The sequence below is a fragment of the Papaver somniferum genome, chromosome 6 (assembly GCF_003573695.1).
Source record: "Papaver somniferum cultivar HN1 chromosome 6, ASM357369v1, whole genome shotgun sequence".
NCBI classification, from domain to species: domain Eukaryota; kingdom Viridiplantae; phylum Streptophyta; class Magnoliopsida; order Ranunculales; family Papaveraceae; genus Papaver; species Papaver somniferum.
Window position 1 is genome coordinate 107,242,161 of NC_039363.1, and position 15,682 is coordinate 107,257,842.

The 15,682-nt window shown below is 35.3% G+C and overlaps 1 protein-coding gene and 1 long non-coding RNA gene across 3 annotated transcripts; one reads left to right on the forward strand and one right to left on the reverse strand.

The window, feature by feature from the left end:
• The first annotated feature begins 5,238 nt into the window (after positions 1-5,238).
• On the forward strand, positions 5,239-10,148 carry LOC113288764 (squalene synthase-like). 2 transcript variants are annotated; one of them, XM_026537881.1, is made up of 13 exons: positions 5,240-5,578; positions 6,200-6,242; positions 6,542-6,631; positions 7,081-7,156; positions 7,240-7,309; positions 7,755-7,898; positions 8,000-8,104; positions 8,231-8,377; positions 8,865-8,940; positions 9,379-9,467; positions 9,561-9,652; positions 9,747-9,792; positions 9,872-10,148. In XM_026537881.1, exons 1-13 carry the CDS (start codon positions 5,384-5,386, stop codon positions 9,926-9,928), a joined length of 1,230 nt encoding a protein of 409 aa, XP_026393666.1. In that variant the 5' UTR covers positions 5,240-5,383; the 3' UTR covers positions 9,929-10,148. The 2 variants fall into 2 exon arrangements, with proteins under 2 accessions (XP_026393667.1, XP_026393666.1); XM_026537882.1 differs by lacking the exon at positions 9,747-9,792 and having other exon boundaries at positions 5,239-5,578.
• Positions 10,149-10,363: 215 nt separating this feature from the next.
• LOC113288765 lies at positions 10,364-12,335 on the reverse strand. The gene is made up of 2 exons (XR_003330702.1): positions 12,200-12,335; positions 10,364-11,083 (listed from the first exon to the last, which is right to left on the reverse strand). It is a non-coding gene; the product is annotated as an uncharacterized LOC113288765 (long non-coding RNA).
• Between the last annotated feature and the right edge of the window lie 3,347 nt (positions 12,336-15,682).

The window sequence follows — 15,682 nt, forward strand, 5'->3', positions numbered from 1 at the left end:
GTCCTAAAATGAATCCAGGTTCACCGTCTTCTATATCAGCTACATCCTCTACCATTCTTACAGTTGAGTAGTAGTATACACTTTGCACCTTTGTCTTTGACGAACAACCTTGCTTTGCATAAACGGATTCCATTTTTCGAATAGCATCCTCACTGTCCTCATATAAACCGAGTTTCATTGTCTTCTTTTTCAATATTTTGCTTCAAAGAAGAACATTTCTTCGCCTCATATTCGACCTGTTCGGCCACCTTGATATCCTCAATAGTGTTTGGAGTCAACTCCATACCCTCTTCTTGTTCACTCCCTGGCTTTGATGAAAATTTCTTGGCCTCGGATTCAACCTGCTCGGCCACCTTGATTTCCTCAAGAGTATTCGGAGTTAATTGTTCAGTCTCGTCCTCCGGTTTTGATAAAGATTTCTTCATTTCAAATTCAACCTGCTCGGCCACCTTGATTTCCTCGATAGTGTTTGGAGTCAACTCCGAAACCTCTTCTATTTCTACTCCTTCTTGTCCTTATTCTTTATCATACTCTTCTATTCCTTGTTTTGGTTCTGCATCTAATGAAGAGACAACATCGCCAGATTTTTCTGTATCTCCAGACAGTGAAACCCTTTCTGGTTCCATCAAAACATCTTCAACAACATTTCCAGGTACTGAAACCTTTTATGGTTCCATCAGAAAAGCTACATAACCTTGTATCATTGCTTCACTAGGTTGAACCCTTTCTTCAACATCCTCTTGTCCTGTTCCTTCATGCAGTAAATGCTCTTGTTCTGTTCCTTCATGCAGTAAATGCTTACCGGCAATATGCATCAGTTCATCCTCCGCCGCTGCACCTTTCACCACCTGCAATACAAGGTTTAAGATACAAAATGTCACATACTAACATACAAGCAATACAATGTAAAATTACTTTGAACCAGTTTGTCAAATAAAAATGTAAAATTTATAAAAAAAATAAAAAAATAACCAAGACATAAAAAAGTGTAAAATTTCTATTAATAAACAATAAGTAAAATTCGCAGATCAAATCTAACATATCAATAAAAATGTAACATTTTTCAATTCTATTATCAATAAGTAAATTCTGCAAATCTAACTAACATATCACCTCAACTTCTGAAACCTTTTCTGGTTCCGAACGAACATCTTCTTTCTGGAGCAAGTCTACTTGGACTCTCTTACGCTTCCTTCTGGAGTAAGTCTTCAATGATGGTTGAAACCCAACCTCAACGTCATATTTTGCCAATACTGCTTTATCTTCTTCGGAGAGTCCATTGTTGCCAACTGTTGTAAGCTTTTCAATCACCATTCTTTCCCACCTGTATTTGGCCTCGTAAGAGTTGTCTTCAACTTGTGCAGGCACTTCATTTTCAACAATATGGTCTGCAACATTGTCTTCAACCGGCTCTTCAGGTTCAACAAAATCTTCAACAACAATATCATCTTCATCTACGGGCTCAACCAAACGCTTCTCTAGATCGTCATATTCAAGCAAGAATGACCCCTTTCGGCGACGCATATTCTTCTGCAGTACACAAGTAAAATTGGTTTCAGCTTATTTTTTTGATGAAACCAAAATTGGTTTCAGATAAAAATTTTGATGGAACCAAAAAAGGTTTCATCAGAAAAAAAAAAAAAGTAAATCTTTCTCTTTTTGATGATATTAAATTTGAAATGGATTGATAGAAAAGTAAATCTTCTTTACCTCAGAGTATAAATATTTCTTGTCGGAGAAACCGTCGAAGTTTTCCAATATTTGCTGGCAGACATTGCCAAGGTTCCATCTAGCAAACCTCGGATACCTGTCGAGCCCATCCTTCCTTTTTGCAATCATAGTCATCTCTGCTACCCAATACTTAAAAAAAAAACAAGATTCAAATTAAGAATCAATATCAGATACATTATAAAAGAATATAACTTATTAATCAAAAGAACAAAAAATAACTTACCAACGAGTAAATTATGCAACCAACTACGTTTTCAACATCGCCATCACAATCTATTATTGACTCAAGTAGATAATCATGGAACACTTGTGGCCAACAAACCTTGTTCATATCAAATACCATATACAAGTACTTGGCAGCCAGACTTCGCCCACCTTTGTTGGGGACGAATACCGACACTAACAGGAACATGACGAAAAACTTTACAAACTCGTCTGCTTTGGTTTCATCCGCTGCGGCTTTCATCATGCACAGTTGAATATCAGCTTTGAACGTCTTCTTACTTCCTTTAAAATACTGAGCGACGAAGATTTTAACCTTTTTCTCCAGTTCTTCACCTATGCCCACTTTTTCATCTACTTCTACACCCTCCATCATTTGTAGACTAAAGATAACAGAGAAATGTTCTGGAATTGTCCGCAGAGTCATTTTCTTCGATCTACCTAACCTGAAACACAATGGTAGCTTACCATCTTTTCTGAATTCAAGTGACTGTAAAACCATCATGACTGCTTTTGTCTTTTGACGATCTCTTCTTCTTCCATTACACCATCAAAGAATGGCTCAATGAAACGCCAGAATGGACATGATTTAAGAGCTAACATATGCGGTTCTTTGTTCTGTATCAACGCCTTTATGTCAGCTACTACTTTGCACAAATGATGCAACAAGCATATATACGACTCTGTTTCTCTTTTTTTACCTGTAAGTGAAACCAAAAGTTAGGTGAATCATAGATAAAAATAATGAAACCAATAACCAAAAATGATGCAACCATATTTGGTTGCATAAGATAAACTAGAAATAAACACGCTAAACAGAGAACACAACAATAAGAGATTTAGTTGCAAATTATTTTTTAGATAAGCTATGTGTTCGCAAACTACAGAAAGAAAGAAAAAGAGGACAAAGATCTAACAAAACTGATAAGCTATGTTTTGTTCGTCTTCTTACACAACAATAAGAGCTTCAGCGGTTCATAACTCCATATACATCATTCTCATATACATCATCCTAGAACCTTAGTTATGTCACAAAATTTTGATTTTCAAAGTAAATAGGCATGATGCATATGTAGGTTTATCAGGCAAATTTCTATTACTTAAAACAAACATATGGTTATTGATGAAACTAAAGTACAAATGGTGTAACCAAATATAGTTACATGAAACAAACTCTTGGTAACCAAATATAGTTTCATCACTTTTTCATTTTGAATGATGTTTGTTGATGTTTGTTGTAAAATGAAAAGTGATGAAACCAAAAAAGGTTTCATCAGAAAAGCCAGAATATACCTTAGCAAGCATCATCAGTTATAGTGGAACTAATTTAACAATTGGAAAATGATGAAACCAAATCTGGTTTCATCAAAAAAAGCAGATTATACCTTAGTAATACCAGTAGCACCAAACCATACCCATCAAAAGATTATAAAAATCATATATTGATGAAGATGATGGAAACCAGATTTGGTTTCATCAAAGAAACCATTGAAGTAAAAAAAATCTACTATGAAACTACAGAAACCTATGTATGAAATCAGCAGATGAAACCGAAGATTCATAATCGAATTTCTACAAAACCTAAGATTCAAAAAGTGATCAAACCAAGTGATGAAACCAAGTAGATGACTATGAATCGAATTTCTACAGAACCTAAGATTCATAATCTCGAATTAGGTGAAACAACATCAAAATTAAATCAGTAAAGAGAACATCTGAAGAACAATAAAACTAGGTTTACCTTTTGGAGACCTTTTTACAACCACTTTCCTAATAAGTTTCCTCTTTTCATCTTTCTTTTTCTCTTGCTTCTTAGCCATTTTCTTCTTCGCCTAATTTCTTAAGAACATAAAACTAGGTCAAAATAAAATAAAACTTCAACCTAATTTCCTTTCGAGGAAGGTTAGACTTCTTTGTTACGAGTTCGATTAACTGTTTTCTGTAGCAAGAAGATGAAGGAATCAAAAATGGTTTCAGATCTGGTTCCTGAGGGAAGAGAGAGGAAAGTTTTTGATAGTTTCTGAGTGAAAAGAAGTGTCGGTTAATCAAATAGGGAAGAAAATAGAAGGTGTAGCGAAATAGACGGAAGGGTTATTTAGTCAGTTTAGGTAAAATGGGGCAAATGTGTTGGTTTTGTTTTGTTGGGTCTCTTTTAGCTCGATAAGGATCCAAATGGTGTTATAACGCACGCGTTATATTTTAATTCAGACTGATTGCCTGATCAAGCATAACTGCTACTTAGTGATCACTTGATTAAGTATAATGCTTTATCTTATGAAGGCGGAAAGAACTAATCTCTTAAGGAACCCATGGTAGCAAAAGGCAGCTATGTTAGAATAGCGTGTGTATCCATTTTCTGTTAGATTTCCAAAAGCTCCTTCAAAGAGCCCTGAAGACTGTAGAGTTATTCTGTCTCTTGATTTGATGAAAATACCATTAATAATTGATTCATGAATTAATAATGTTCTCTTATATTCCCAGATAGATTGTTGGCTGATACGGTTTAATATACCATTGACGAGTGGTCGTTCGAAAATTGCATTATTTTGATGAACTGTTGAGTAGGGATGGTTTGTTCTGGGGTTTGTTGCTTAAAGGAAGAGTTAGAGTTAAGCAGAACTGTGGCTTTACTTGGAGAAAGATTAATAATCGAGTTGAGTTCACTCATGAAGCTCAAGATTGCTACAAAACATTCCCGGGAAACAAATCCATTTTTCTTCTTTTTTGCTTTTTTCATTTTTTTTTTTTCTTAGGCCCATGAGTTAGCACTGAATGAGTACCAAAAGCAAGAATTTTCTTGGCATGCCAAATTTGGACAAATTATGATGATAAACTGGAGGTGATGCTGCTCAACGCGCTTTTGTAGTTTACTTCTAGCATCACTCTTTAATTCTTTATTGTGTTGTCGGACTTCAGAACTTGACATCCGAAGTTATGAACAGAACTCATAAATGCTGTTTCTTTTTGAAACAAGATTCAGATTGCCATGTTCTTTTTGCTATTTTTTTTAGAGATGACATCGATAGCAATTGGAAAAGCTCTTGTCTTGACCTTTGTTTTTGGTATAAATAACCCCATTCCCATCTAAACTGGCAAAACCAATTGTCAACAGGAAAAGAGTACAAACCCCACTTATTTAAGGATTATTGATCACATGTTTCCGAGTCCCCGTTTGTTCGGTTCATTGACACTTGCTGACGAAAATAAGTCCACAAAAAAACGGGGTTTCCACCAGTAGTTTTGATTACCCCCGGTGGCTGCCAAACTGGTCGTTGTTGAATTTAAAGATGGCTAATTAATTTTTTCGATATAAATATTATACATCACAAAACCAGAATACTAAGATCAAGATTCTCTTTCTCTCTCTTTCTTTCTTGCTCTCAGATTTGTGTTGTGAGATCTGTTAGTGAAGAAGAAGAGGAGAGAAAAAATGGTGAGTATCGGAGCAATATTGAAACATCCAGATGAATTCCGTCCGCTTCTGAAGCTGAAATTGGCATCGAAACATGCTGAAAAACAGATCCCTCATGAGCCTCATTGGCATTTTTGTTATTCTATGCTTCATAAAGTTTCTCGTAGTTTCGCCCTTGTTATTCAACAATTAGGTCCTGAGCTTCGAAACGCTGTAAGCTTATTATTCTCCCTCTCTTTCGTTGATTATTATTGGATTTCTTTTTGTTTGAATTAGTGGATTCGTAAATCGGTCTTTAAGAATTTGATTTTGTTATCCCATTCGAATTCGCTATTATTGATCCCTGCAGCAATGTCTGGTTACAACTACAAGTAACGAAATCATAAAATTTAATTTCGTTAAAACGTGTTGTTTCTCGGTTTAGTTTCTTGGAGTTGCTTATAGATGGATTGCCTTTTCCTTATACTTATAGAACAGTCATGATTTTGTTATTTTACATTGAATCCAATTGAATATACTGTTCACAAACGTTTTTAGTAGGATAAATCAGCAATGAAGCTTCTTTCGACTGGGATGATTGTTTCAGTGTAATGTTTTTTTTCTTTTCCAAATCACCTTTTATGTAGTACTATTTGACAATAATTTGACTCCTTCGAATAAGTTCCTGGAGAATGTTGGTTGTGGGTAAAGCTCATTAACCATGTGCGATTACATGCTTGTTTCAGCTTTAGTTCTCTAATTAGAGAAGGTTGCTGTTGTTATATAACATATACTAACATTCACTTACAACATTTCCTCTACAATTACTTGACTTAGCCGTTTGTACTTTTGCAGGTTGCCATTTTTTATTTGGTTCTCAGAGCACTTGATACTGTTGGTTAGTTCATTATCTTTACCTTGCCTTCCTTATTCTATTTGTGGTTTTGTTCGTGAATCTTATACATGTTTTATTCATAGTAATATCATGGTATATTGTCTATCTTTTCTTTTCTTTACCGGTGAAGATTTTTCATAAATGGCGCGTGCATTGTGGTTTTCATTGTTGAGTTTTAATCGAGGCATGACATCCATGTTTTCGTTTTCTCATTTGTATCCTGGTGGTCTTCTTTATCTTCCAATATTACCATCACATCAGTTTTTCTTATGGTAGGCTCATTTAACTCCTTATTGTCGCAGAGGATGACACAAGCATACCTAATGACATAAAGGTGCCTATTCTGGAAGCTTTTCACCGTCACATATACGATCGTGATTGGCACTTCGCATGTAAGCGTTCTGGAAATTTGACCCAATCACATTGCTCTAATTTATAAGTTCTCAGCCAAATTGTACTGGGTATAAGTATGTTTGCCTGTTTTCTGTTCATGATGAGTTTCAGTTGATAATGACACTTGATTAATAATAATTACAAAACCGTTTTAATACTGTAAAATCCTGAATGCTACACATTTTGCATGATATTGCTTTACATTGGAACATTGTATCCCGGTTGGCCATTGAGCTGTGAAGGTACATTTCTGAGGCTGTTGTATGAACGTTTTTCAGTGAGAATATAAATAGGGAAGTCATGATCACACTTCGTACATCATACTTGCTTCAGTTTCTTGTGTATTAATCGTTTCTGCTTGCAAAATGATTCGAATAGAACCTATATCCCTGATTCATGTTTTACTGGATGTTGACATGTTTCCAAATGTCTCATGTTGTATATTAAGGTGGTACGAATCACTACAAAGTTCTCATGGACGAGTTTCATCACGTTACAACTGCATTTTTAGAGCTTGGAAAAGGGTAATCTCCGGCACTTTTCCTGTAACATTTGTGTGAAAGAAATTTTTTATAATGCAGTGTATAACATTTTCATTTTTTTGCAGTTATCAAGAGGCAATTGAAGAAATAACCAAAAGAATGGGTGCAGGAATGGCTAAATTTATACTGAAGGAGGTTTGTAGCATTTTCTTCTTTTTGACCTGTGCTATGCCAGACTTCTAGTGCTTCCTTTTATTTTAATGATATTATGTAGTGAATAAATTGGATGTACAATAGATATGAGGAAGTTGACCGTAATGTGACTTTGGGAATCAAGTTTATGATGGTACACACGAGAAACCAAAATGTCAGTTCTTACATATTTTCCTGCCGTGGTTACTCTGATGTAGAATTGCAGTTAAATGAAAAGGATTAAGAAATTTATGTTGACCGGAAGAGTGGTTAGGGATTTGAGTCATTAAGTGCAATGATGCTTTTGACTAATTTCAATGGACTTCAAGAAGTATCCGAATAAGTTTACAATGTGCAACTGCAGTGTACATTGGGCGTTGAACGAAGATAGGAAATTGTTTTTCAAGTGTATTACTCATCTAATTTATTTATTTTTCCTTTGTTTTAGGTGGAAACAGTTGATGAGTACGATGAGTATTGTCACTATGTTGCTGGACTCGTTGGGCTAGGGTTGTCGAAACTTTTCCATGCTGCCAATTTGGAGGATTTGGCCTCTGATTACCTCTCAAATTCAATGGGCTTATTTCTTCAGGTGTTGTATCTCAGATAGTCATTCTCTCACCCTCAACATAATTTTGTGCACATGCAATTAAAATGCTCAAATACAATCTTTGTGTATTTCCCGAATGGCAGAAAACTAATATTATTCGAGACTACCTGGAGGATATCAATGAGATTCCCAAGTCACGCATGTTCTGGCCTCGCGAAATTTGGAGTAAATATGTGAACAAGCTCGAGGTGAAACAGCTTCGCTTGTGCTACTTGAATGTTATATTTGTTGTACCATAGGTCCATACTATATTCCCATTTTACTGGTCATTTTCAGAATGGCTCATATGTTTTTGTTGTTCCCCTGCATTTCAGGACTTGAAAAATGAGGAGAACTCGGAGAAGGCAGTTCAGTGCTTGAACGATATGGTTACCAATGCATTACTGCACATGGAAGACTGCTTAAAGTACATGGCAGCTTTACGGGATCCCGCCATATTCCGGTTTTGTGCTATTCCTCAGGTACAAATCCTCTCAAAGTTTAAACAGTTTGTCTTACTAATTGTTGTTCCATAAATTAAGTTGTAGCCAAAGAGTAGAATAAACTATTACTATAGCAGGTCGATAGATTTAGACTCTGTTTTTCTTTCCCAGGCTCTCTGGTTTTTTAGTTCCAAGAAGATAAGACTTAGAATTGAAATACTGATCGTTCAAGACTTATTTGAATTGGTTGAATTCAATCAGAAGAGACCGAGATAATTTACCTATGGTAAACTTAAATCATTTACTGCTGCATGACTTGATGTATTTTGGGATCTTGGTTGAGAGACAGCTAGGTCTTGGCTGATTCCAAAACGACTTCTCTGATTCATGTAGGAACCACTTGATTCGGCGTATATACATTTTTCCCCTGCTTGTATCTATCTGGTTTCGTTACAGAAAAATGATTTGGTGTTACATATGTGTGGAGCCATGGAGGTTTGATTTATTTATATTTTCTTTGAATCAGATCATGGCAATTGGAACACTTGCTTTATGCTACAACAACATTGAAGTTTTTAGAGGAGTAGTAAAGATGAGGCGTGGTAAGAGAAGCTAGACCTCGTTACATTTTTTGCTTAATTGCTTTGTGTAATGTTTGTGGGCTAATTTTTTTACTTAAACCTTTCCCTTGTTATTCCTATGTTACTCTTAATGCACTGAAATGACCGTACCATCCGTTACTCAGATACAGTGGATGTCTGGATGGATTTTATCAGAAATTGAGTGAACTAGTAGTGCACAAATAGGCCATAGGCCCATAGTTCAAGAACTTACCTCTAAGTTAGTTCCATTTCATCATTTTTGTATTAGAATAAAAAGGGAATTCCAAGCTAGTCCGTGAAAAATCAGTGTAACCACGTCACTTTTTTGAGCTATTGATGCTTTATACAGAAATAGGTATCGCGGTTGTTGATAGGACAGTACGATCTGATATTAATTGCTTTTTTTTAACGATATTATTTGCTTTTGGTTTTGTCTAGGTCTGACGGCTAAGGTTATGGACCAAACAAAAACCATGTCTGACGTCTATGGTGCTTTCTATGATTTTTCGCTAATGCTGAAGAGCAAGGTAGATGTTTTAGACTTTATTTGAAAGATAGTGTTCGGCATTTTAAAGGCGCTGGACGTGTAATAATATTCCACGGTCATATTTTGATTACAGATTGACAAGAATGATCCAAATGCTACAAAAACACTCAACCGCATAGAAGCAGTACAGAAAGCTTGCAGGGATTCTGGTGCACTGAATCAAAGGTTTGTCTCTGTTCAAGTTCTATTCTGATATCTTGATTTCTGCTTTGATATATGTATATATCAGCTACTCCCATTTATGTTTTCCTCCCTCCAGGACCTCCTACATACTTGGCAACCAGTCAATATGCAATTCAACTATGGTAAAAATAATTACTGCTTTATTTGATTCCCTTGTTATTAAAGAATATATGCTAATGTTGCTATTAATTTGGTTTCCAGATATTTGTGGTCTTCCTCGTGCTGGCGATCATGATTGCGTTTGTCGCGACCAAGTGAAGGATAATTTCAGACATGCACAAGTGGTTGCTACAAAAATGTTTTTCATCACTTCAACTGGAAATTGAGTTTATCTATTTTTCTTTGTTTAGGTCATATTGTCTTTAGATTTCATGGTTGATATGTATATCTGGTTGGCTGACAAACTGTGCAATGGAGTTGTATGTATTAATTACAATCTATAATTGGTAGTGCAAGCCTTATGTCAGTTCTTGAAGTACCTCTGTGTTTATTGCTTAATTGTTACTCCCTTTCTCCCTCAAAAAGTGGTTCTTTTAAATTGGTTCTTCGGTTCTTCACTAGAAACCTATTCTTCTGCGGGTCTATGATGCTAACAGCTTTAACATTTCATAAAAAAATTCTCGAATTAGGAAACAAGGTCATCCGATTAAAAGTCATACTACGGAACAGTTAATAAGAAACTGGACAACCATAAGTCAAGGTAATAACGTGGTTTAGATAACATTTTGTTCAAGTTTGTAGCTAGTTTATGAAAAGTGAGTGATACTGAAAACTGAAAAATAATTCTTTAGGGTTAACTACATCTGCTCCATCCCAATATAGTGAATCTGTTGTGAATTCATCCAGAGACCCACAGAAGCCACTGCTGATTTCAGGCATTCAACTCCTGAGTGAGTGTGATCTCACTAGCTCCTGCCTGCTTGCTTCATTCGTCTATGTAGAGTTGTTGCTGACACGTTCAACGCTTTCGCAAGGGTGCGAATGCTGGGTCGTGGTTGTAGAGGTATTTCTGGGATCTTGCTCAAATCGGCCTCAATAGCTTTGCCACCAACTCTAGTTGGTTTTCGTGAAGACACATCAACAGGTAAATTCTGCCCTTGAGACTCTTTACCTCGTCTCCAAATACGTTTTATTGTCATTTCTGATACTGAAAAATGTTCCGCTGCCATTGGTACCGAGCCCTTTTGCAGTCTTCCCTTGTTGCTCTTCTTCAATAAGAAGTGGTAAATAGCTAGTCGCTGTTCATTTGTGAGGTTTTTGCTGTTTCTGGTGGAAAAACTTGTATCTTCTGCACGTGTTGTTGTTTCTTCAGGAGTCATAGCCAAGAGAGAATCTGAGATTGTTTCTGGAGAACAAGGGGTTGAGTCCATAACGAACTCCGTCTCCTCCAGCTCCTCGATTATTCACCATCACCTCAATCAATTCAGAATTGTTAATTAGTTCAGTTAGAGTTCATAAGTTTATGAAAGTGAAACCACTACTTTAAGCAACCAATAAGTTCCCTGTCAATGTCAAAGAACGGAGTTCTAAGAGCACTCTGTTTATCTCATATACAGATGGACAACAGTCCCGCCAATGAAAGTGTCTCAACTACTGCAGCTGTAGCTGAGAAGCAAAGACCTACAAAGGCTTATCTTGCTTTCAATTGTAAAGGGTATGCATCTGATCAGGGTATTTTATACTCCTGGAGTAACATTTTCTTCAAACCAGAAAACTTGCAATCTATCTTGGCGCATTAAAATTCGTGCCTAACACACCATAACTATTTCATGCGTCATGTTAACAATGAGTAGTATTGAGTTGACACCCAAACGAGTCCAAGGACGCACACCATGACACCATGCAATCGTTTTCGTAATAGAGTGTAAAACCTTGTATAGACGAATGACTCGTATTCTCAGACTCAATACGTATTCTACGCAGATGTAGGCCAAAAATGAATGTTTTCAAATGAAAATGAAAACATCCACTACCTTTAGGAATGTTTTCAAATGAAAATGAAGTGCATATCCTATCTCAAGAATTACTAGTGACAAGTCTGTCGCATGTCTATTCTGTATTCCTCCTAATCTCTATTCACGAGAGCATAAGACTCTACATATACCCTAGATATCATTCTACTAGTTGGACTTGTCAATTTTAGCTAACATGGACTTCCATCAAAATGCAGAAAAGTTCTTCAGCTCACTAGCTAAATTAGAGGTCTGAGGTTAGTTCACAACCTGAAGCATATGTTGGAAAATTGGAAATTCTATTCTACAGTAAGAGGCAAGGGAAATTAAAAATTCCGTTTTGAATTTACAGGTGATGTTGTTCGGGTCAATGTTGTTCAAAACTCTGTAAATTCTGTGTAGAGTTTCATCGGTAGCTGATGAAGATGAATGAGGTTTTGTTTCTAAGCTATCTTATCAGAAGATTCTTGCATGCAAACAATTTATTCTCAAAAACAAAATGCAGCAAATACTTCAGATCCGAGAAATTTCAAGTAATGACTCAAGAGGTAATGTTTCTGAGGTTTCTGGTATGTACCTTGGAAGTTTTAATGTTGAAGTTAAATTCTCAGTTATTTTGAAGTATTATCTCCTTTATCTCCTTTCTGAATCTTAAACCTCAGATCTAGACTGATTCTAATTTAAAGTTTATTTACTCTTGTTGATTTCAGATACTGAGATTGGAAGATAAAAATCACGATTAAAAAGTTGAGGAATAAAGAGAGAAATCTTCTGATTCTTAAAGATTATGAAGAACCTCTGTTTCTGTAAATTAATGGAGGTATTGGAAATTTCATGGCTTTTTACGGGATGGATTAATAAGTAAAGATAAATCTGGAATTAGAATTTTATTTGAGCGTAAATCTGGAGGAAGAAAACCCTATTCTCTATCTTCTTTGCCTTATAGCCCGTTTGATTTAATTATCGAAATCTAGAAGTAAAAAAAAAAAGTAGGAAGTTAGTTTGGCTATACAAGCTAGTACCATTTCTGAAGTTGTTTTTCTTGAGTTCTTGAAGAAATAAGTCAGAAGTTAGTTTGGATAATTTCAGATTGATTTTTAAAATATAAAGGTTAACTTTTTTTGAAGCAAAAACATTTTGCTTATGACTCCTGCTTCTGGTATCCAAACAGTTACTACAATTCCAAAATGATTTTTATAAGAAAAGCAGATAACTTTTGTGAAGTCAATTGGTTTTTCTTCTGGAAAAACACACATGATCTGCTTTAAGTATCGAAACACCCTTTTAAAAATTACCTGAATCCTAAAAAGTAACTTTATCAGGGAAGGGGAGGGTGTCACTCTATATTCTTGTTATTCTCAAATTCTCAAACTCCATGGGAAAAGAAGAAGAAAAAAGTCTTTTGTTATCCATGAAGGCATCCAGTGTGCATTTTGGAATTCCCAAACTTAATAAATATTAATGTCATTGCCAAATTGTTACTGGATCAATTGCTAAAAACGCCACACACAATTAAATCGAGTAAAGCAATTTCAACATTGAGATATTTGTATGAGATTTGGAAGTGATTATGGCATACCTATACTCATGCCTAATTTTGACCTCACATTAGATCTAGATTGGTTATTAAATCATAATCACTCTTAAGTCGAGTTTGAAAAGTAAAATTAACTTAAAAAACGATTGACAGTTGACGCTATCTTATGAAATGGGTTTAGTTGATAAAACTATTGTTCATTAGTGGAGAAATGAGAAAATGAGTTATAGTTACAAGAAAAAAGTGTAAATTTTCTAATTTATTACGAAAAAAAAACATCTTATAAAAGAAATGACAAAGAGAGTAACGCACATTAACAGGCTGAATAACTACTAAATTACACCTACACCAATACAAAATTGACATCACATAAAAGAGATGTAAACCAAAGGTAAACTTTTATGTGTTATTAGCCCCCCTCACATTGTAATGGGCTGATTTGGGAAGCACCTGCAACTTGTGTCTAAACAAAGCAAGTCTTGGACGTGACAAACCCTTTATGAAGATATGTGCGGCCTGATCAATAGATGTAAGAAATTTTCAACTCTTTATCCTGCATTAACTCCCTCACGAAATGATAATCCACGACAAAATGTCTCATTCTTCAATAAAAACATTGATTAGATGAGTAAGAGATATCAATGATGTTGTCAAAAAAGAATATAAGTGCAGCGGGCAAGAAAATATGCGCTTATACACTCATGGAACCTCACGACCAGAGTAGCCAAACTTCAGAACTCAGGTTTAGTGTAAGATCCTGCAACATTAGCAAGTCTTTTATTAACTCAATAAATAGGATTATAGACAAAGAAAATACAATAACTACCAGCACTCTTCCTTGAGCCAAGATCATCAGGCCAATTTGTATCACTAAAACGCAAGAACAATAGTTAAACCTATATTGAATAAGATCACGTAGTCAATAGTCTCTTCAATGTACCTCGAAATCCTCTTTGCTGCAATGAGATGGCCAGATGTAGGATTCTGCATATATTGACATACTTATTAACAACATAGCTGATTTCAGGTCTTGTTCATGAAATACATCGTAGATGACCTATACTCAACCTATAAGATATTAGATCAGAAAGAAACTCACCAGAAGCAATTGGAAGTTATTTGTAGGAACTGGAAAGTAACAAGGTTTTGACCATCCATATTTGACTTGTCAAACAGATTAAGAGCATATTTTTTTTTGTGACAAAATAGACCTTTTGTTATTCCTCTTAACCTAGAGATCTAAGAAATAGTGAAGGTCACTCAAATCCTTAATGGTAAAATGGCCTTGTAGTTGAGAAATAAGTCAGTATAATATTCCTTAGAGTTACCAGTGAGAAGAATGTCAGCAACATAAACGAAAAGTATGACAATTCTAGAACCATTTTTCTGTGCAAATACCGATAAATATGCAATTGAAATCTTGAATTCATATAAAAGAAGCACATAGAGCAATTTATCATACCAAGCTCTAGAAGCTTGCTTTAAGCTATATAGAGACTTATATAGCTTAATGATATAAGTTAGGTGATATATATGTATATATATATACACTAGAATATGACCCGTGCCGTAACGGCCCGGGGTTTCGAATGTTGTTTGTAATAAGTAATAAGTGATGGTTGAAGTTCTTTCCTGTGTTGTGCATAGCCAATACACCTACATATTTTTCCTTGTTGTTGACAAATAGTGCTTTCTAAGATGGGCATAAAAAATAATTGCCTTGTTGACAATTGATGCTTGCTCAGACGGGCATCAAAAATTGGAGTCTCTTCGTTATCTCAGTAACATAGCACCCATGAGAATTCCTAGTTATACTATTTTTATAATCAAACTATGGTAAGACCTAATTCAACTCATTATAATTCAACTCATTAAAAGTTGTTATTGAAGTTCTTACCTGTAGTACCGGCCAACGTCCATTGCTTATTGAACTTAGAATTATCAAACCGCATTATTTCTACTCGTAAAGCGCATATGAAATTTCTACTAATCTATTATATGCAAATGCTAGTAGTAACCTGAAGTATCTCTATTTACATAGTTCTAACCAAAAAGGAAAGAAGCGAGTTCCTTGGGAAAGCACGACCAACACAGTAGCGTTACAGGCACACAATCTGTTTTTTTTCTCTTTTCTTAATAATGTCAATAACATGTCAAATGGAATAGTACATACAAAAAAACTGATAAAACTAATTTACAAAGCCAAATAAAACCATTTATGGCAAGTAAATATTAATCCGAACAAACAAACAAACAATTACTTTAAGGTTGTAGAAGTGATGCTAGAAACTGCTGCTAGAGCAGGTTGTTGACTCCGGATTTGTAGATGTTCCTTTTGATGATTTAACTTTTCAATCAGACATTTAAATGTCGTTGTCCTTATCCTTTCAAATGAATCTAGGACCGGAACTGCTCGCAGTAGCTCACTTCTTAAGTCATCTGTAGCTTAGCTTAATCAAGTAATCACTTAAAGACAATACTCAGAAAATTAATCACTTAATGTACCCGTAATCCAGCAATGAA

What these genes read in the sequence shown, in the direction of transcription:
- LOC113288764 (XM_026537881.1), top strand. Translation starts at nt 5,384, where the DNA reads ATGGTGAGTATCGGAGCAATATTGAAACATCCAGATGAATTCCGTCCG. An exon ending in TTTTTAGAGCTTGGAAAAGG is followed by an intron (nt 7,157 to 7,239) that starts GTAATCTCCGGC and finishes ATTTTTTTGCAG; the next exon opens with TTATCAAGAGGCAATTGAAG. An exon ending in CAATATGCAATTCAACTATG is followed by an intron (nt 9,793 to 9,871) that starts GTAAAAATAATT and finishes TTTGGTTTCCAG; the next exon opens with ATATTTGTGGTCTTCCTCGT.